The sequence below is a fragment of the Bombyx mori genome, chromosome 23, assembly GCF_030269925.1.
Source record: "Bombyx mori chromosome 23, ASM3026992v2".
Taxonomy (NCBI): Eukaryota; Metazoa; Arthropoda; class Insecta; order Lepidoptera; family Bombycidae; genus Bombyx; species Bombyx mori.
Window position 1 is genome coordinate 15,802,168 of NC_085129.1, and position 22,029 is coordinate 15,824,196.

General features: G+C 43.9%; 2 protein-coding genes across 2 annotated transcripts; one reads left to right on the top strand and one right to left on the bottom strand.

Moving 5' to 3' along the window:
• The first annotated feature begins 883 nt into the window (after positions 1–883).
• Positions 884–11,788, top strand: LOC101746726 (uncharacterized). The gene is made up of 5 exons (XM_004930670.5): positions 884–1,401; positions 9,339–9,548; positions 9,618–9,818; positions 9,967–10,112; positions 11,422–11,788. Exons 1-5 carry the CDS (start codon positions 1,342–1,344, stop codon positions 11,510–11,512), a joined length of 708 nt encoding a protein of 235 aa, XP_004930727.2. The 5' UTR covers positions 884–1,341; the 3' UTR covers positions 11,513–11,788.
• A 1,298-nt stretch (positions 11,789–13,086) lies between these two features.
• LOC101746863 (major facilitator superfamily domain-containing protein 6) lies at positions 13,087–20,009 on the bottom strand. The gene is made up of 8 exons (XM_004930671.5): positions 19,852–20,009; positions 17,734–18,420; positions 17,458–17,650; positions 17,207–17,374; positions 16,966–17,115; positions 14,649–14,762; positions 14,381–14,573; positions 13,087–14,290 (listed from the first exon to the last, which is right to left on the bottom strand). The coding sequence occupies exons 1-8, from the start codon at positions 19,914–19,916 to the stop codon at positions 13,899–13,901; spliced, it is 1,962 nt and encodes a 653-aa protein (XP_004930728.1). The 5' UTR covers positions 19,917–20,009; the 3' UTR covers positions 13,087–13,898.
• Positions 20,010–22,029: the final 2,020 nt, after the last annotated feature.

Sequence of the window (22,029 nt, forward strand, 5' to 3'; positions counted from 1 at the left end):
GACAACAGACAACCCGTGACTCATCCCCACCGGTTGGATGATAAAGCAGCGTGCTGTGTCTCCCTCAGCTCTGTCGTCAGGTTTGAGCCCCATGAGCTCACCTACTAATTAGGTGAATCTAGTATAACCCTTCGAAGTTACTAGAATGGGTAGAAGCGAGCCAGTCGCCGTACTAGACCGTCTGCTTATCATGTCGCTACCAGAAAATGAAAATAATCTAACATACATATATTCAGTAATATGGACAACGGACAACTGAAATAAAGTTGAGCTACTAAAATTAAATGAAGCGAGTTGAGATAAATTGAGTATTAAGCGGTAGGCAGCGGCTTGGCTCTGCCCCTGGCATTGCTGAAGTCCATGGGCGACGGTAATCACTCACCATCAGGTAGGCCGTATGCTCGACTGCCTAGAAGGGCAATAAAAAAAAAAAAAAAAAAAAATATATCCTAATAAAATAGTGGAGATTTACAGAAGTTTTAGTAGGATTTTGAAAGAACTCGAGGAGCCATTTCCATCGACTTTGACTCACATTTGTACGCTTGTGTATTTCCACAGATGCTGAGCTGTCCATAAGCCACCATTATGACATGAAGTTTAAGTCTGGAGAAACATTATATTGACTAAATAAAACAATTCACAAAAGTTTGGCTCTCGCGTTAGTCTTATTTTTGTGTTCGTTGAACTCAAGAAGCAAAGGGAACGTGGCTCGTGGCCAAATTTTGTAATAATAATTAGATTATTTGATTTAGGTTTTTTGTCTTCTATAAGTACCTATATCTATGCGTATATAGGTAGTAGGATAAACGAAGTATTTAAAGCAGTGATTACATTCTCCTCAGAATATATTATTACCTCATTAATTGAACGGATCTAATACTATATTAATAATTTAATAGAAAAACATATATATTTTCATACTTAGATAATAATAAGTCACAAGATTTTAATAAAAAAATTGTAAGTTCTAAAATTGTCTGCCATACTTTGATTCCTGACGTCACTGAACGCTAATAATAAACTATCCGTATTTTGGACACATTACAATTTGGATTGTTTGTATCCTCCAGCGCTACTTAGCACAGGTACCAATCGCACACAATCATTCACGATACGGTACGGATATTTACGATAATTTGATAAGAACTGATAAGATACTTGCATTTCGTGAAAACCATTTTCGCTTACACTCGCGTCCAACACTCCAGCAACGAATATTTACAAAACACATGTCGTGAGGTCTGCTGTCTGTGGTGTCAGTGCTCAGTGCTCAGTGCTGCTCAGTGCCGAGGTCTACATGCGCGCGGTACAGTGCCGAGAGGAGAGCGCGACATTTCCACCATGAACTGCTGCCAGCGTCTTGCCTCCGTGCTTCTCTCCCACATCAACCTCATGCTCGCCGTGAGTCTTGCAGTGTCCGCATTGCCCACAACACGATGCCAGCACAAATAATCACTACATAGTATAAAACAAAGTCGCTTTCTCTGTCCCTATATCTGTGTGTCCCTATGTATGCCTTAATTTTTAAAACTACGCAACGGATTTTGATGCGTTTTTTTTTAATATATAGAGTGATTAAAGAGGAAGGTTTATATGTATAATAACATCCATTAAATAGTGGAGAAATCAATAATAAATCACACTTTCCGAAGCGAAGCGAGGGCGGGTCGCTAGTAAGTTTATATTTCATTATATTAAAGTACTCGTTAGGGTCGTCCTTAGATTTCTTCTACGTAACCCGTTTTCTTTCTTTGATAACTACTTTCAGGTACACAGGCACTAAGAAATTATTAAACGAATATCGTATTCTGTAATCAAGAAATATAGAAATTTTACCTTCCAATAAAATTTGTATTATGTTTCCTAAGACGTCCGAAGTCCATTATGAGAGTACATCGTATGATTTCCACTGCAGGTCGCTCAATTTGACTACTTCCGTTTCCTAAGTCCCGCCTACAGCGCCCTCTATAACGTCTGGAACCGAACCAACAAGCAAAGACAAGCCGCCATATTTGTCATTGTTCGGCTCATAATGATGGATGTAGCCCCAGGAAGACATTATCTGGACTTCGGACGTCTTAGGAAACATAATACAAATTTTATTGGAAGGTAAAATTTCTATATTATGTGTTCCGTTTGACGTCCGAAGTCCATTATGAGAGACTGTTTGTTATCTCCTGGTGGCTTGTATTTGAAATAAAATAATATTTATTTAAAAAGCAACAATGTGACTTATTATGTTTAATTAAGCAAAGCTTAAATTAAGCCCATAATTTAAATTAATTGAAGGTAACCGTATAATATTACCCACTTAATTCAAATCGACCTAATAAGATTTAGGACGAAAATACTGAGAAAGATTTCTCAGAACTTATATCAGTGTTTGATGCATCAATAATAAGTTTTTGATAAAACTTTCTAAAAGTATGCTCATGTTGTCAGTTAGCTTTAGCTAAAATATCATTAATTTGGTAATTTCCTATCCAGTTTAAAGTTTTCACCACCGCTCTACAGCTTCCAACTGAGGCCTGAATACCTGAGTCTCCTAAAAGACTTTTTACCCAACTATTAATCCTCGCTGCAGTAGCTGGCTTAGTGGAGCCTTTAGTTGCTAAGAATAGATTACTAATATTCCCACTGGTTTGCTGTGTCATATTCACTAGATTGCGTAGCCAGTATACTGCATCGATGATAGATTGGTCAGGAGCAGCCACGAATGTCCAACTGGACTGTTGGTGTGAAGATTAATTAGTTTTCGACCCAAATATCGGTAATTTAGAAGGTGCAGGCTTTGTCAAGGAAATAGATTTCAGTATGTTTCACTGTCGGGCTCGAAGCTATTTTTATATCCGATATAGTTTCACAAACGGACGCTATATAACAGACTTATAAACTAGAATGGTCCGGTAGGAGAGATCATGAGATAAATACAGATAACAGAGAAATCTAGCTACATTTGCTAATTCGGGTACACGAGAATTAATACATTTTCTTGACAAAACCTTACCCCTTATTCCAAATAGGGGCGTATATTCTTATCGTAGACTCTCCAGCACGATAATAGTAAGTTTCTCTCCTGCCGATGTCCATGTCCCTGTCAGCGTATCCCACCCAAAATGATCCAAGCTTCCAGGTGTAGATTGCTGACTTAGCCTGGCGGTAGCATTGTCAGTGTCCACCAGACTGATGTTCAGATCTCTGAGCTTCTTGAGTCGCTTAAGGGCAGGTGATTCAGGTCTTGCCTCCACGGGGGCTTCTTGCACTTTGGTACCACTAGTATGTACCGACCTGAGGTTGAGTTGAAGTGGTCCAGCACTCTGGATATCAGACTGAGCGGCGGAAACGGCCATGCCAGTCAGTAATGCCAAGGCGGAAACGGCCATGCCAGTCAGTAATGCCAAGATCTGCTGAACGAGTTGTAGAGGCAGGCGTATGAGTTTTGCTTTGATGGGTGGACGAGCTCACAGCTCACCTGGTATTAAGTGGTCACTGGAGCCCATAGACGTCTAGAACGTAAATGCGCCACCCACCTTGAGATATAAGATCCAAGATCTCAAGTATAGTTACAACGGCTGCCCCGTCCTTCAAACAGAGACACACCACTGCTTCAGGGCAAAATACCTACTCGCGCGGACTCACAAGAGGTCCTACCACGAGTTTCAATAAGTCTTGAGTAACATAGTTTGTTATCCATGAGCGGTCCGAGACGAGAACAAGTTCCCCACAGGCTGAATAGCCTAGTGGTTGCTTTTTCTGTGAGATACCACTCCAAGCCGCCGCGATTGCGTAAGAGGTGGTCGGCTTCAGTGTTGTACAGTCCCGGTAGATGGTGAGGGAGAAGTACAACTTTGAGGTGGTCTATTAAGTTTAGCAATTTTTCAGTCAGATCTAGCAATTATCGTGACCGGGTTCCTCCCTCGTTCTTTATGTAGGAAAATTCTGTTCTGTTGTTTACAAGGGGTCCCCACTGAATGTCCGACGCGTCGGTGATGACGTGGTTCGTGGCCATTCTCTGTGGATGAATTAGTGTGCTCTGACTGACTTTCTCTAACCACCAATTCAGCTCTGTACGTACCTCGTCCGAATACTGCTTTGGTAAATAAGGATACCTCCTGAGCTTGTTGCTGTGGTACTGCAAGGACTCGGCAAAGCAACTTTCCCCGGTGGGTGATGAAAGTCGCAAAGTTGAGATATCCTAAGAGGCTTTGCGCCTGCTTTAGGTTCCAACCGCCGGCAGCAAATCGCACGAGCAAATTCTTGGGCAGGGACTTTGTCTTGGATTTGGTGTCCCATAAGATTCCAAGAAAGTCTATCAAGCTCGTCAGTGTCTTAACCAGTTGCTTAGATGGGTGAACGAGTTCACAGCTTACCTGGTGTTAAGTGGTTACTGGAGGCCACAGACATCTACAGCGTAAATGCCGCCACCCGCCTTGAGATATGAGTTCTAAGGTTCTCAGTATAGTTACTTGAGATTTCAACAAGTCTTTTGCCCTTGTAGGCAGACGAGCATACGGCCCACCTGAAGGTGAATAGTTACAGTCGCCCATGGACTTCAGCAACGCCAGGGGCAAAGCCAAGCCGCTGCCTACTGCTTAATTACACACAAGCCTCGTTTGAAGAAGGACATGTCATAGCGCTCGGGAAACACCGTGGAGGGAGCTCATTCCATAGCCAGATGGTACGTGGCAAAAAAGACCTCTGGAAACGCACTGTCAATGAACGCAGCGGTTCCAGATAATATGGATGAGCTCTGCTCCGATGGCGGGAGGTGTTCTGCCCTGGTGTACAAGCAGATAACCACTAGTCGCAGACCCTTCTGACGAAGTATTTCGGCTATTCAGTTTGTCACTGAAGCAAAAATCCGCAGTGGTGCAGCTAAGCCGAATGGCAGACATCATCTGAAGTAGACGACCCTGATAACTGATCCCGAGAAACCTCATTGATAGATAATAGGCCTGGCTCAAATCCAGTTTGACATTCCAATCTGTTATAAAACTTAGGAAAGATGGTGGTGGAAAAGGTGAAAACGACAGTTTCATGTACTTGTGCAATGCCTTGAGGTTGAAAATTGTTCGATTTTTTATTGGTCTTGGGAAGTATAAAAAGAGGAAATATGAAAGACGGTGTCGGGGGTGCGGGTTCTAAAACTATTGAATTAAATTTTGGATTTTGATTGACATCAAGTTATTAATTTCAATATTACGTTTGGTGGATCGAGTCCAGCTGTTTCGATATAGTCTTAGACATCCGCCTGAAAATGCTGTTGAGTAATTTATTTTTTATTTCCTGATTTTCGTTCCACTTTGTACTTGTTCCCCCCTCCCCCCGTTTTTCTTGCTGAGGAATTATTTGGATAATATCGCTCAGAATATCTGTTTTCGGCCTCTTTAGATGTATTGGAATGTGGCCTAGCTCGACATGGCTTTGCATTGGCAGTATAAGCCGAGGGTTCCGGCGATGCGGGCCGGATGCGAGTAGCAGATGGTACCGCTTTTGTAATTTATCAATACCACCAATTTTCTGTATATATGCCAATAATAAGTTGGGGTTAAACATATAATCACAAGAAGAAGATATTTTCTCTACATCTTCCCTGATATATCTATCCTTTAATTTCTTTAAGAGGTATCTACGACGCTATCGTATAACCTCGGCTCGCTTACCGAAAATTATTTGAAGGATATCGTTAGAAACTTTTATCGGCGAAATCGTTACCGAATAGCGGTTTAAACTTTTCGTAAATGGCGGAAGTATTAAGCTGAACATTCGCTGAATTTGACCAGTCGGCAAGGTTTTGTATGGCAGTATAACGCATTCGTTCTGTGCCAAAAGAGCATTAGATAACGCAGGAAAACCTCCTGTTGAACCTCTGAATCCTGCACCGCGTTCCAAGTCGGCCAGTCAAATCTTTGCATATCTGGTTCTTTTATAGAAACGCTCAAATTTCAAAACCTACCCGCTTCTGCTAACGGACGGTCTGGTGGCGGACGTAAAAACTATTCATCGTTTTCTAATTTCGATTGGAAGTTGAAACCAGATCAGACATTATTATTATAAGATGTTGGTATTTGTAAGTGTAAAGGCGGGACCACTGGTGCACGACCATCAATAGCATGATTCGAAGTTAAAATATTATTCACATGACTCACCCATTATTGCGACAGTAAGTCAAACCTTTTATTCAGATCTCGCGACCAGTCACGCTTTCGAAGTTTTCTTGCTGGTCCCTCGTCTTTATTTTCCGACGAACCCGAAGAAATATCCGAAGAAATCGAAGAACTATCCTCACTTAAAGTTTACTTTGAAAAGACGCGATAACCTCGTCAGTCATTGTAGAGCCTTGGAGGTTTTACGAAACGGAAGATAATCATAACACTTGTTTGAAACAAACTTTCTACTTCAAATCTCGAAAGTTGCTTATAACATTTTAAATTATTAACTTCTTAAAATATTAACGACTGCACGTGGGAAAAAACGACGCAACAATGACAAATATGGCGGCTTGTCTTTGCTTGTTGGTTCGGTTCCAGACGTTATAGAGGGCGCTGTAGGCGGGACTTAGGAAACGGAAGTAGTCAAATTGAGCGACCTGCAGTGGAAATCATACGATGTACTCTCATAATGGACTTCGGACGTCAAACGGAACACATAATAATGATTAGGTGAAAGTAAATAGGCAATTGAAAAATGACCAAAACCTGCATTTACCGAAATGATTTGCAATAAATTCTAAATCCAAATGAATTTTATTTTGAAAGTGTGGAATTCAGTCATTTCCTTATTGAGCAGAGTTTTGTTTTTACTACATTCGTATATTAGTATCTAGCAATGTCGCACAAACGACTCACAACATTAATGATGTGTGGGGAGTGAACACATTTTTTTTTCTACGTATTCTAGTAACCTCAAGGGGTTATTCTAGATTCACCGAACTAGTAGGTGAGCTCGCGGGACTCAAACGGGAAGTGTTGCTAACACTGACCCTAGCAAGAGCAGTGCTTCGTAGAATCTATCAACGGATCGGAAACGCGACCCACTGAGAAGATCCGCCGAGAAACTCGGTGGGCTATGTCTATAATTTACTCGTCGAGCCCTTCGTCACAAGGGACGCGTTCAGCGAGGACGATGACCGGTGCTTGAGGTACCCCGTACCTAAAAGAACCGTTAGTGGATCGGGAGGATTCGTAATGACGTTTTTAGGGCGACGTCGACCATTTACCATTCGGTCCACAGGATCGGGTATGTAATTATCGGCGGCCACGACAATAGGATTTTCGTGTCGTGCCGACTTCTCAAAGTGGCGCAATGATGCCGACTGTAGATACTTACTGACTGAGTCAAGCTCCAGGTCATCATGGAGATCCACATTCCTTATTACCAAGGGACAATTTACTTCGCTTGGGGTGAACATTACAAAAGAATGCACGACTCGTCATTGGATTGAAAGCTTCCGACATGGAAATTTTGATCTATAAATGAGCCCCGTGGTCGCCCGAAAACTAATGTCAACAACGTTAAAGGCAATAGTGTAAGCTAAAAATACAATCAACGGTCTGAGTTAGTGGCAGCTTTCAACGTTAGCATCAAAACAATATTGGTCCGTTTTCGTAAAATCGGTAAAGTAAAATAACTAGATAAGTGTGTGCCGCGCGAACTGTGTGCTTAGTGCGAGTTTTTTAACGTTCTCGATAGCGTAAAAGTTGGCTCATATTTGTATGGAATGGGATCGTTTGCCTACGTTTGTCGCTAGGGGCGCTGTGCCAACTCCATACAAAATTGGGCTAACACGTACGCTATCGAAAACGTTAAAAAACTCGCACTAAGCATACTGAACGATTTTCAGCGCGACGGACGCGTTAAGGTATGTCTTGCGTCTCTTAACAGAGAGAGAGAGAGAGAGTATTCTTTATTGTACACCAAAAAACAAATAAACAGTGCGATACATTAAAAACAAAAAAGTACAATTGGCGGTCTTATCGCTAAGAGCGATCTCTGCCAGACAACTATCAGGTGGACAAGAATCATTTGGAAACGAACTACGCGCGGTGTACCATTCCAGTGAAATACATATACATATATGTACACATACATATACACATACATATCTCCGTAAATATACATACAATTAATACAAAGTATTATAAGAGTAAGTATTATACAGACATAGAAACGAAGGGAGTTCGAACCACATTGTCACTTGCGAGGAAAATTTTATCCTTTTCATTAATCGTAAGCGGTCAGCATGCTGGTTAGAACCTGTTTGAACACCAGGTAAAGTCCCAAATGAAAACTTACCCGTGAAAAACTGGGTGTCGCTGTGTTATGAGCACGGCCATTTGTTCAAGGTACGTGAATACGTCTCGTAACGGCTAATACTAATAGTTTCCTATATAAAATATTATTATTTATGCATGTCATAATCATAAGAAATCCTGTCGTCCGCATTAATTATTTTACGTTGCCGGCACTGCTTCACTCGATCATGTGGTGTTTTTTAGGAACCATTCGATTGCTGTTGAGATGCCCTTTCCAACCGTATACAATTTCTGTATTTTGAATTGGCTTTCCGACGCGTATAGGCCGACATTATATATATTTTTATTTTATTTTAACACATTATATTCACAGTCACAGTTTGTACAAAGCTGAGTTAACTTTAACGCTATCGGAAACGTTAAAAACCTTGCACTAAGCACACTGGTTTGTACTGAGTATTGTAAGCCCGCACGGGTAGGTACCACCGTCCAGTCTATGTCTGCGCGATGCAGTCATGCGTCACTCTTTGGAGGCGGGACGTGGGACAGTTGCAGTGACCATGCAGCCGAGACTACGATCTCGTTCGTCGTCCCGTGCGGTCGTCGTCGATTGAGTACAATGGGAACACGATGTTTAGGACTAACTCGTACCGTAACTTTACGCATCGGTGTTAATTCAACAAAATATGTATTAACTAGCGACCCGCCTTCGCTTCGCTTCGGAAACTGTAAGTTATTATTGATTTCTCCACTATTTAATGGATGTTATTATACATATAAACCTTCCTCTGCAATCACTCTATCTATTTAAAAAAACCACATCAAAATCCGTTGTGTAGTTTTAAAGATTTAAGCATACATAGGAATATAGGGACAGAGAAAGCGACTTTGTTTTAGACTATGTAGTGATACACTTGCTTGAACACGTCACTAATTAGATATCCTTAAATCCCTCAAAAAGAACTAGAATATTGAGTTACTGTCGAGCTGTTTGTTTACCGTGCGGGTATGATCTGTACGAGGGTACGAGGGTCGGGGGGGAGCGCGAGGACTCGGCCCAGTGATCCAAGGCGCGTGTTGCAGCTGTACGCGGGCGCGGCGCTGGTGATGGCGGCGCGACTCAAGTGGGACCCCACGGCGTACGTGGTGCTGCGCCAGCTGTTGCCCGCCGTATACCGGGCCCTAGCCGCAGGTCTGCTCGCCGGCGCCGTGCTGCTGATATTGCTGGGACACCTGACCGCCACAGCGCTCGTCGTACGGCACGCGACCTCGCGTCGCGTTCTGCTCATCCTGGTGAGTGTCGACCTGATTTCCCACCCAGTTTGTTTGCTCTCTGCGTGACCAGACGTTACGTGTGCGTAGTATGCGGTGGTGATGATGGCGCTGGTGCTGGCGGAGGTGGGCTGGGCTTTATGGACGACTCTGCGAGTGGAAGAGTGGCTGCGTGGTCCTGAAGGTCAAGATCTGCTCACCGCGCTGGAAGTGCACGAGCATCTGGTCCCATTGTTCTCCGTGCTTGGTCGACTGCATCCTTTGCCGCAGAAGCTCCACGATCTCATACAGGTATCCTGCAATCGTTCGCGTTGTGATGTTTTGTGCTGCGGAGTCACGGGTCAGTCCCTTGTCTCGTGCCTCTAGCCGAAGCGCGTATTGTGTTAAAGTGAAAAGGAACTGGTAAGCGAGTGTTATCACGTGGTGCGTGGCTGTACAGGAGGTGGAGAAGGACGTGCCGTGTAACGCGTACGTGGCGGCGGCGGGCGCGGCGCTACTCGTGGCGCTGCAGGGGCTGGCGGTGGTGCTAGCGCTGCTGCTGGCGCACTACTCGCGCTCCCGGACTCGCCGAAGAGACTCACACAGGTACCGCCCCAGAGATTGAGTTTGTAGCGGGCTTAGCTTGCACAGTCTGTGTCGCGTCGTCGCACGATAAACAGGTTGCAAACTGTCGTGTCTTATTAATAACTAGATGATGACCGTTTTTTTTTTGATAACACCATCTTGTTGTGTCTTTAAAGCGGTTAGTTGCCCTCAATTAAGAAAAATAGTATTATTATTCGCCAATAGATGTCGGGAAGACTTGATTATTGAAAATACGAATAAAACATCATTTTCTGAAAATAAATCGTAGCTAGATCGATTTATCGCCCCCGAAATCCCCTGTATACTAAATTTTATGAAAATCGTTGGAGCCGTTTCCGAGATTCAGGTATAAGATAAGATTATCGCCCTGCATGATACCACACACGCTCTATATAAGCACAGATTAAACAAGTCCTTTCAACCGTACTGGGAAATTATGCCATCAAAACTTATCCGTGTCGAGCTCTTCAAAACTTTCATAAGGTTTGAGTTACTTTATTAGTAAGTGAGCGAGTGAGCTGATGAGAAACCTGTTGTTAAGTGTCCACGCGATGCCGTCATCCATCTTGAGACATGAGGCCAGTCTCGCATCTTAACACACAGACATAGCCCACTGAGTTTCTCGCCGGATCTAGCTAGCATAACCCCTCAAGGTTACTAGCAATAGGTAGGCAGAATAATATAGTGAACTAATATAGTGATAATATAATGAAAAAAATATAGTGATGATATGTGTGCGTAGGTAACGCAGTAGTTCATTTATGTATACTGCACTCAGCCGACCAGTGTGGCACATGCTGTCTCATTAATTGTGTCTGTCTGTACATAAAATGTACACACATACTCACATCGCTATCCTGTTCATTGTTCAATAATTTTATTGAATTCCATTGATATTTCATATTTGCATATTTGCAAGGGCTATGTAAACTGTGTCACATTTCCAAAGTGACAGTGTACACATGTACATAGCGGGATGTGCGGGACAAGTGTCGCTCGCGGACATGAACACAAAGGCGAGATTGAAACGTTTTTTTTTTTATAGCTTTGATGGGTGGACGAGCTCACAGCCCACCTGGTGTTAAGTGGTTACTGGAGCCCATAGACATCCACAACGTAAATGCGCCACCCACCTTGAGATATAAGTTCTAAGATCTCAAGTACAGTTACAACGGCTGCCCCACCCTTCAAACCGAAACGCATTACTGCTTCACGGCAGAAATAGGCAGGGTGGTGGTACCCACCCGCGCGGACTCACAAGAGGTCCTACCACCAGTTTGTTTAATGATGAACCTGAACGTGGCTTCAGCTTCGCGACCACAACGACGACGGCTTCGACCAGCAGCGAGAGAGCCCCGCTCCGCACCGCCTACCGGAACGGACGCATCGTGGTGGTGTGACCCCTCGTAACCCCCTGTGACCCACACCCTCGCGGCGCCGCGGGAACCAGAGATACTGTCGAGCAGCACTTTTGGTTGCACCCGACACCGGCCTTTCTGTACGTACATGCACGACTATGTATACCACGCATGGACATACTATGTGTACTCATGATAAACATTAATAATAGTATGTAGAGATAATTATTATTTAAGTTTTTAAGATAATGTTAATTTTATTTAATACTCCTAATAATTTACTCAACTGTAACAATAAAGATTTTTAATATAACAAAAGGTTGTTTTGAAAATTTATTGTTCTTAAGAAAGTTCGTTCTTTGAATCTAAAAACACTGTTATTGACCTCTATATTCTTATAGACGAATTCCCGGTACTAACGCCATGACTGCGGGTAGGATTCTACGAACAAACAAATGTATCGACCCTCTGAGACTCACCCCGACAATACACACTTACCGTAATCGAGTTTTTTTTGGAGAACTTTGATGAACGCATCGCTTTTACTAAGCCTAACTGACTGACTGTATTTGATTTATTTTTAATCTTCGCAAGTATGACCACGTGTCTACTTACTGCTCCGAAATAAATTATCTTCCTCTACGCGAGTGCGGCAATCTACATGCTCTTACTACACTTCACTCTATACTGACATGTCCAATTCCTCCCTCCTACCTCCTACTCAGTACTTTAAATATTTACATTCTTAGCACAATAAGGACTTGCGTTCCTCTTATAATTTACTCCTTCACTTTCCCACGCACAACTTTTTTTTTTTTTTTTATGATTGAAGGATTACTGGTGGCCCGGAGGCCTTTCCAGTTTCACCAGGACAGGTGGGCGAGCAAAGGCTCAGCCAGGAGGGGTGGGATTTGCTAACAGTTACCCGAGCGCCTCCGAAGGAGACCTAACAGCTCAAGAGTAGCTGCTTCGCGAATGAATCTACTACCGGATCGGAATCGCAACCTACTGAGAAGATCCGACAAGAAACTCAGCGGGCTGATGTTTAGGTTAGGTTGCACGTCGAACTCTTTGCGAGTTTGGCGAGTACGGTTACCGGGGTCCCTAAGCCTGCTCCTAGTGTTAGAGCTGTAGTCCTCTAATGCAAGAGTTATTGGATCTGATGGATCCGTAAGGACGTGTCTAGGGCATCGACGGTGACTGGCTCCTGCGTGATCAGGATTCGGGGAGTAGTCAGCGGCGGCAACGATAAGGCGATTATCATGACGCATAGCCTTATCAAAGTACCGTTCCGACGCTGACTTCATGTATTTCTGGATAGGCTGGATGGCTAACCTGCAAAAGCGGGATTGTAGGGTTTGAAGGGTGTCTATGTGTGTGCGGGCCGCGTGAGCGAACACCACACTCGCGTAAGTCATGACGGGCCTTATGCAAGTTTTGTAAAGTGTCACCATATTCCGCGTCACCTGCTTTACGTTCACTTCAAACTACAGCTTTCAAGTCAATTGCATAAGTTTGTTCCGTGCAGTTCACTGTTGCTGCTGGCGACGGCGGGAGAGGTTACTTAACATTCACCATGCGTCTTCAATGATGACAAGTAGAATTTGAAAACGGGATTGACCATCCAATGATTGTAACATTTAATCAATAATAATACACATTTATATTATGTACATTTGAAGTAGAGAGTAGTTAGATAGGGCTCCCCTCGACAAGGGAAGGGGGCGCCGCTGTGCCGCTACACAAGTGCAAAAATATATAATATAGTGCCGGTCTTCTTACGACGAACATGTATACATACATACAATTATATATATGGCTATCATACAATATGGTTGTTACACTCCTCATTCTCTCAGCATGAGTTCTCGAGCCGCGTCTCACGTCTTACAACCCTAATGTTTGCAAAGACGTTTTTGTGATGTCAGTTACCAAACAAACGCTGTGAATACTGTACAGTGTACTGCATCAAACAACACAACTACAGCAGACATCCTGCAGGCCACCGCAGTACGCGCTGGAAGCGGGGGGACGCGGGCAGCTCACTGCTCCACTGCTCAATGCTCACTGCTCATTGCTCATTGCTCATTGCTCACTGCTCACTACTCACTGCCAGCGGTCGGCTCCGGCGAGCGCTCAGGACACATATCGATACACAACAACAACAATTTTAATATTACCTTACTTAGTTCTATATATAGACATTCATTACAAACTAAGTTCATATTATAATATTGACTATTTGAAAGAATGACATCGAAACGCATTCATCACAACAATTAGCACGGCTATGCAGGTACCACTACAATGTGTACAACATGAATCTCGTAATAAACATCTCAAGTTCAACAACACAATAAAAATCAACAAACAACAGATGAGGAGACGAGCGCTTGGCCGAGGCGGCAGGCCACGGAGCCGGTGGCGACTACTGCAGTTGCTGGTGCGGCTCCGCGAGGAAGGGGTTCGCGGGTCGCGGCACCGACAGGCTGTCAGCGCCGGCGTGCGAGTTGGTGGCGCCGTAAGAGTCGTGGTGCGCCAGGTCCGCCAGCCGCGTCGATGAGAGCGCGCGGGGTAGCGGATTGGAGGGCACCCCGTGCGGCGCCAGTACTCCCACCTCCGCCACGGCGCGGACCTCTTCCTCTCCTGCGCCGCCCGTGTCCGGCTCCTCGCCCCCGCGGAAGTTGATGAAGGCGAAGACGGCAAGCACCACCGCGCACAGTATTCCGTAGCCGGCGAACGTGCTCGTTGTGCCCCACTTGGCGACCGCGATCCCGCCCAGCACCGCCCCGCACCCGCGCCCCAGTCCGTGATGGAGTCCTGTCGAAGACGTCGTCGTTGGGTGATCGTGTAATCGATGGTTCGGACGTTACGTGAATACATATGTATTCATGACTGATGAGAATATACCTTGGAGTACGCCTTGTGCGGACGAGCGCAGACCGGGCGGGGCTCTCTGAGCGATGTAGGAGCAGCAGGCCGCCCACACGGCCGCGTGCGTCACTCCCTGGACGAACTCGAAGGGCAGCACCCACCATGGGTCCGAGAGCCATGAGATGTACAGGAACCGCAGCACGTTTCCCGCCAGACCCAAGCACAGCACCTGCCGACCATCGACAACACTCGCGTCTTACTTCCTCTTCCGCCACGCTGGTGACGCAATGCGAACAAAACTAACCTTTACGTGTCCCATTTGTGTGATGAGCTTGAAGCTGAAGAAGTACGCGAATATTTCCGAGATGTGGTTAATCACAGATGCAACCCCGTAGAGAGTGGGAGAGCCATTGATGTCCTGTAAACATACATCAACAAATAGGTCGGAATCACTTTAATAATAGGTCCTTTACCTATGACGTTGCCTTCTATCACCATTATTCTGCCGTTTCACGTTTCGTTACGGTGATTTGAAACGTAATTAATGCAATTAAATTCAAATAAATTTTATTTAAAAAAAAGTAATTCTATTTTTACGCCGACAGACTTCTACTGCTTTCAGGGTTGTCCGAACTTCTTCGCAGGGAAAAAGCCAATTCCCGAGAGGTAGTACAAAATGCCTTTGAAAAGGACATGGGCCACTCTCCATACATTGCACGGCCCATTAAACGAAGTTCAAGGACAGTAATGAAATTAAGCTTAAACAACAGACTATATGAGTCGACTACCTAGTCAGGTCATAAATTCTGTCACATGTTTAATGTAAAATAATTGAAACAAGTTTATTCATTATGTAACCATTCATATACCAAAATGAACTTAACAAAACATAGATTCTTATGACACTAAAGTTTATTCAAAATGACCTCCGTGATTTTGAATACAGGCCTTCCATCTGCGCGGCCAGTCGTCTATCGCAGCACGAACGAGGTCCATGTCAATATCGGCGGCTGCCTTAATCAAGGATGTCTTGAGTGACTCCAAATTGGGATGAGGCTTTGAGCACGCTTTTTCCTCCAAGTATTGCCATATCTTGTAATCTAACGGATTCAAATCTGGACTGGAGGAGGGCCAGTCTTCGTGCCGGATGAAGTCGATTTCACGCGCCGCCAGCCAGTCTTGTGTGCTCTTCGCTCTATGAGCTGGCGCCGAATCTTGTTGGAATACCCAGTGACTGTTATTGAACATGGTATGAGAAACAGGTTCCACAAGGTTCGTCAGGACTGTATTTTGATACACAACTGCATTCGTTTTTACACCTTTCTCACAAAAATGTACCTCTGTTAAGCCCCAATAAGAAACTCCCAACCATACCATGAGCGAGGATGGAAAATGACCTCGTTGGACACGCGAAATACGGTTGCTCGCTTCTTCACTACTGTGTGCGTACACCTTATCATTTTGTTTGTTGTAGCTCTCTTCTACGGTAAAAATTTTTTCATCCGAAAAAAGAATTTCCCGATATTTTTTTCCCGCGTACCGCTTCAACAAAGCGCGGCATCTCTTCAGTCTCAGGTCCATTAGACGAGCATTCAAACGATGTCCTGTTTTTCTTCGATATGCCCGAAGCCCTAAGTCTTCATTTAACACCCTTTTCACCGTGGTTCTGCTTAACCCCATCTGAAGGGCCAACAGTTTCTGCTTACGTTTGGGATTTCTTTGAATTCGCGCCTTCACAGCTTTTATCACTGCTGGAGTCCTAACAGACCGAGGGCGACCACTTCTGGACCTGTCATCTACACTAGAGTCTTCATTGTATCGTTTGATGGTACGATAAACGAATCTTTTGGTTATATTCAAATTTTTCAGTATGTTAAAAATTTGAATTGGCGCGTAACCGCAACGATGCAACGCAATAACTGCAACACGGTCTTCTTTAAGCGTCCACTCCATATTTAAAAATGAGTAAAATTCTAAAAGTATACATTTTTATTTTCATGAACAATTCGAAATTCGAATTCAATAAACTTTTTTCTGGCCAGCATTCTAAAATAAAAGTTTTTACTGTGTGACAATACTTATGACCTGACTAGTTATTATCAAAGGCGGCAATCTGACTTTTGGACAATGATTGGTAAATCAGAAAAACGAATTATTGACTTTGTATTCCACTGGCAGTCACAAAACTCTTCGGAACGACATCTTAGATAAATAACAGGTTAACTATTAACCTTTATTTAATGCAGGTTTTGAACCGTATTCTTTGAAGGAGACGATTATGTTCAAATCAATCTGTATTGACATATCAATAAAAAAAATTTGTCCAAATGCACAGATTGCCACCTTTGATAATAGACGACTCATATATCCCTTTTTTTATAAACAAATTAAAATCAATATTGTTTATGGGGATACAGAGATATTAAAAAAATAAGATAAGATTTTTAGGTTACCTATATCATATGATTTGCTGTCAATACACTTACACTTTAACATCATCATCAGCTTAAATATTATTTATATTACTATACTTTCCGGAGCCCTAGGCTGCTACGAGGGCGCTGGATTCGGTTCGAAACATAATGGTTAGCTTCGTGGTATTATAAACATGTCAATGTAACCTGAAGATGCCAGAAGAGGAAGGTGAAGATCAAGCCGATACCGAAGCCCATGAACCAAGCCACGAACAGGAACGAAGCCGCCTTCACGTTCTGGAACTGACGCAGCACCGTTACCCACTCCGGCATCTCGCGTGTTGTCTGTGCGAAGACCTGTAATAAGATACGCTCGTGAGGATCGGGCTGCTCAATGTTCAGTTGCGGAGAGAGCGGCATTAAGGGCAGACGGCGCGGCTCTCCTCACCTTGGCGTGTTCGAGGTCGGGTTGTCGCGGAGGCGGCGCGCTGGTGTCCAGGCCGGGCAGCTGTAGTTGTTGCGCGAGTTGTTGCTGCATCTTCTCCTCGTGTGTTGGCTCAGAAGGGGGCGGAGGAGGGGCAAGCTCCTCACTAACGAACTCATACTTGAATCTTATCTGTAATCACATATACATTTGTTTATTATTTACATCTTGCTTATCATTACGTATGATATTTCGCAGCAATAAGCTTGAATTACCTGCGTGGCAGTGATGAGGGCGGCCCCCATGAGCACGGAGAAGGTCGCGAAACAGATCGTGTAATTCTTTTCGTAACGTTGTGGACCTCCGCAAGGATGAGAACTGAATGACGTGCTGTGGTCCAGCGCTATGCCGACGAAGAACATCGCCAGCCCCCAGCCCAGCGAGCCAAACATACGCTGGTGTCCGTACCTTAATCAAATATTATTGTTGTCAGACCAATCTAACAACCATATCGTCAAGCTTTAGGTTCATTTAGACATTTAGAGCCCTACCTGTCAGCGTCCTCTCCAAGCAAGGTGATAACGGCGGAGTCAGCGAGTGTGATGGCGGGTGCACTGAAGAACTCGCCGATCACGACCAGCAATAACAGCAGAAAGAATGTCTTTTGAATGTCCGGGGTTCGATATACAATGAAGGAATGCAGCGGTGTCACCCAGTCTCCGTTCGCCTTGGAGTCATAGTTGAGAGCGTCGCTGACCGGCAGAGGCGACCCCTTGTCGGCGGAGACGCGGAACGAGCGCGGCGGGGTGGTCCAGTCCTCGTCGTACCTGGGGTCGGTCAGGTTGTAGGCGGTCGAGTTAATGGGAAGCACGCACGACACAGGCGCCGGTTGCACCCAGCTCAAAGGCAGCGTAAAGATGATCCAAGCACTGAGAGAGGCCAGTAGCAGCGTACGTCCTTTACGCCAGCGGTCTGCGAGACTGCCCCAGAATGGAGCCGACAGAAACTCCACAAAAGGGCGAGTTCCAATGAGCAGGCCGCACTGGCCCGCGTTCATACCCATCTGCTTGAAGTAGATGCCCATCAAGGGGAACAAGGAGCCGAACGCCGAGTAGAAGAAGAAGTAGAAAGTCTTGACGGTGAGGAGCTCAGGGTCGACCGCGCCGGCGCCGCACATGAGCTCCAGCAGGTCGCTGCGACCGCGGACCTTGTGGGTTGCATCTTTTGGAGCCGGGTATCTGTCGATAGAAACGTGTCCCCATTTACAATTAGATTAAGCCCTCTCTCTATCACGTCGAGAGGCTTATCTAACTAAAGCAAATAACAAAACGGACAAGTCTTAGTCTTCCGGCGTGAACCGAACAGCGCAGATCCTCCACGTCGTCGTCCGGGGAAGCGGAGTGTTGGTAGCGTGACAGGAGCTAGCATTATTCTTATTGCGTGTTAGAAAATAGTATCGAGAGGTGAAAGGCTATTTGGTTTAAGCGACGTTTTTGCAACTTTACAGGAGAGATATTTAATGTTTTAAATTTGGAAAAAATACCATAACAAAAAACATCTTCAGCTATTTGAATGGGTTAAACTTAATTGAAGTTTAATTAAAAACATCAAATTATTCATACTAGTCCATATATATATATATATATAAATATATATAAATGAATTGCTGCTCGTTAGTCTCGCTAAAACTCGAGAACGGCTGAACCGATTTGGCTAATTTTGGTCTTGAATTATTTGTAGAAAGAAGTCCAGAGAAGGTTTAAAAGGTGGATAAATATGAAATTGCTCGGAATTAAATAAAAATGACAATTTTGTTTTCCCTTTTTTTGTTTTAAGTTTATTTTATAGAAAAGTTTAGGTCTTTTATTTATTGATTGAGGCACAACGAAGTCTGCCGGATGAACTAGTACCAAATAAAATGGACCTGTAATTATAAAGATAAATGTCGTTTTAACCAAATAGTCTTTTACCTCTCGATATGCTCCTTTTAATATTGCTTAGAGCATCACTTCAACTCAACATTAATGATTGAGTCGGTCACTCCTCACTCAGTCGACAAGCGCAGTTGTAAACACACCGGGAGGCTGCCCCGGCGAGATGTCGGGCACTCTCCGCGCATGCGCACTACTTTCTGTCTGAACCGATCGACTCACTTTACATATTATTTTTTTAAATTACATTTAGTTCATTTTATTGAAGGCTAGAACTCTAGAAGGCTACAAACAATTCATAGAATGTGTTTATTGCTACGTAAACTTATTTATAGTCCAAGGCTGCGCTTGGAGCAGGAAGGAACGCAATAGTTCTTATAACGCGAATGAAGCAGCAGTTTTTTTTCCTGTCTGATAACCTTGAGAGGCTATTTAAGCGTAACCTTAACAAGTAGGTGAGCTCACGGGGCTCAAACCGGAGTGATGCTAACACTGACCCTAGCAAGAGCAGTGCTTTGCAGAATCTACCACCGGATCGGAAACGCGACCCACTGAGAAGATCCGGCGAGTAACTCAGTGGGCTGTAGCAGCAGTTACATATCGCGTTGTTCTTAAGGTCGTGTTCCGGCCGTCGACTCGGCTGGTGTCTTGTAAGTATTGCGATGTGAGTGAGTGATGGGTGCGTCGAACGCTGTGGAGTAGCGGGTGTGGTGCGAGTGCGGGGTGTCCGCTCGGTACCTGGAGGTATCGACTTCGCCGTGCTCGTCAGGGTTGACGAGCGGGCGGCTGGCGGGCGGCTCCATGCTGGACGGCGACCGGACTCGAACTGTGGGTCCGCGAGCCCGACCGCCGCTCGATACCAGCGCACCGTGCTGCGCGCGCACGCTATCGACCCGAGCCCCGCCTCCCCACCAGGCACGCGCTGCGACCTACCACGTGCGCGGCTGATTACCGCCACTGATTAGATGGTCACAATCCGCCAGCGCTCCGACACTCGCCCGGCACGCCGCCGCCGCACTATCAACAAGCTCAGTTGTTCACCAACAAAATAGCGGCGCATGTTGTACGAGACGCACGCTAGCTCGAGCAGTGTCGGCTCGTCTGCTCGTGACTCAGCAACGGAGGCTTTTTTTTTATTGCTTAGATGGGTGGAAGAGCTCACAGCCCACCTGGTGTTAAGTGGTTACTGGAGCCCATAGACATCTACGACGTAAATGCGCCACCCTCCTTGAGATATCACTGGTGGTAGGACCTCTTGTGAGTCCGCGCGGGTAGGTACCACTGCCTTGCCTATTTCTGCCGTGAAGCAGTAATGCGTTTCGGTTTGAAGGGTGGGGCACTTGTTGTAACTATACTTTCAAGTTTATTTAATAATTATAAATTGAAATTGTAAATAATTTGATTACGATTAGTTAAATCGTTCAACTGCTAAACTAATTTTTATTTGTTCGTATTCGCTCCGCGAGCAATGCGTCCGAGCTGTCGGTGGACGGTGCGGCTCAATTACATACGTGTATTATTATTAGGTTAAAATTTTTTTTAAGGGATTTTATGACCTGGTAACTAGGACCTTTGGGTCAAGTCTTATTTTAATTTTAATGATACGTAACTTTTTTATATGAAAATGATATTATGAAATAAAATGATGTTGATTATTATGAAACATGGCATGAAATGAAATGAAAACGAAATGAAATGAAATGAGATGAGATGATATGGGATGAAGTATAATCTCAGTAAAATGGTGGTCATTTACTGAGACTTTTTAGAAGATCCCGAGGAGTTATGTTCAGCGGCTTTGTTTCATTTTTCCACATTTGTGCAGTTTCACAGATACTAAACAGTTAATAAATCATCGTTATTACATATTTAAACCTGAAGAAACACTAATTAGCCAAATAAAACAAATCACACAACTTCACTCCTCGCGTTCCCACCAAAAAGTCCTATTAGGTTTAATAGACTTGTGTATTACAAGGATTATAAAACAATCTACAATAAATATTTGAGAGTAGATGGACAGAAAAATTGGGAAAAATAATTGTTACACTTCAAAAATCTTTTTACTTTAGTGACTTCCGACTAAATTATAAGTATATCACGACACAGTCTAACTAATTAACTGTTCTGTATTTATTTAAAAACAAATAATACAAAATGATAACCAAAACAAGAAGAAAATAAACAAATAACATAAGTGTGTGGGTATCCTACCGGCCTCGGAGCTATCTTATAAGTCTTTTCGCATCATAGTATGTATGAACTTGTAATAAAATCTCTTTGGCTATACTATTTGTATCTGGCTGGTTTTGGTATCATTAAAAGTTTAAGCTTTAAACAAGATAATTTCAAATTCAAATTAGGAAAATGTGTGATTTTTGTTTATTTTTCGTATTGCCAAGATGAGTGAATCTAATGAAGAAATTCGATAGATTTTAAAATTTTACTACAAAAAAGGTAAAAATACAACGCAAGCCGCGAAAAAGATTTGCGATGTTTATGGACCTAGTGCACTGTCTATGAAAGTAGCACAAATTTGGTTTAAGCGTTTTTAATCCGGAAATTGTGATGTCAACGATGCACGTCACTCTGGTCGCCCTATTACAGATATTTTTGAAAAAGTGGAGCAAGATCGGCATATCAGTAGTTACGACGTAGCTGAAGAGCCGGGAATTTACCACAAAACAGTTTTGGCGCATTTGAAAAAAATGGGTACACAAAAAAAGCTCGATATTTGGGTACCTCACGAGCTAACTGAAAGAAACCTAATGAACCGTGTACTTATTTGTGATTCTTTATTACGACGTAATGAAACCGAACCATTTTTGAAGAAGCTGATAACTGGTGATGAAAAGTGGATCACGTACGACAAGAATGTGCGAAAAAGGTCGTGGTCAAAGGCCGGTCAGGCTTCAC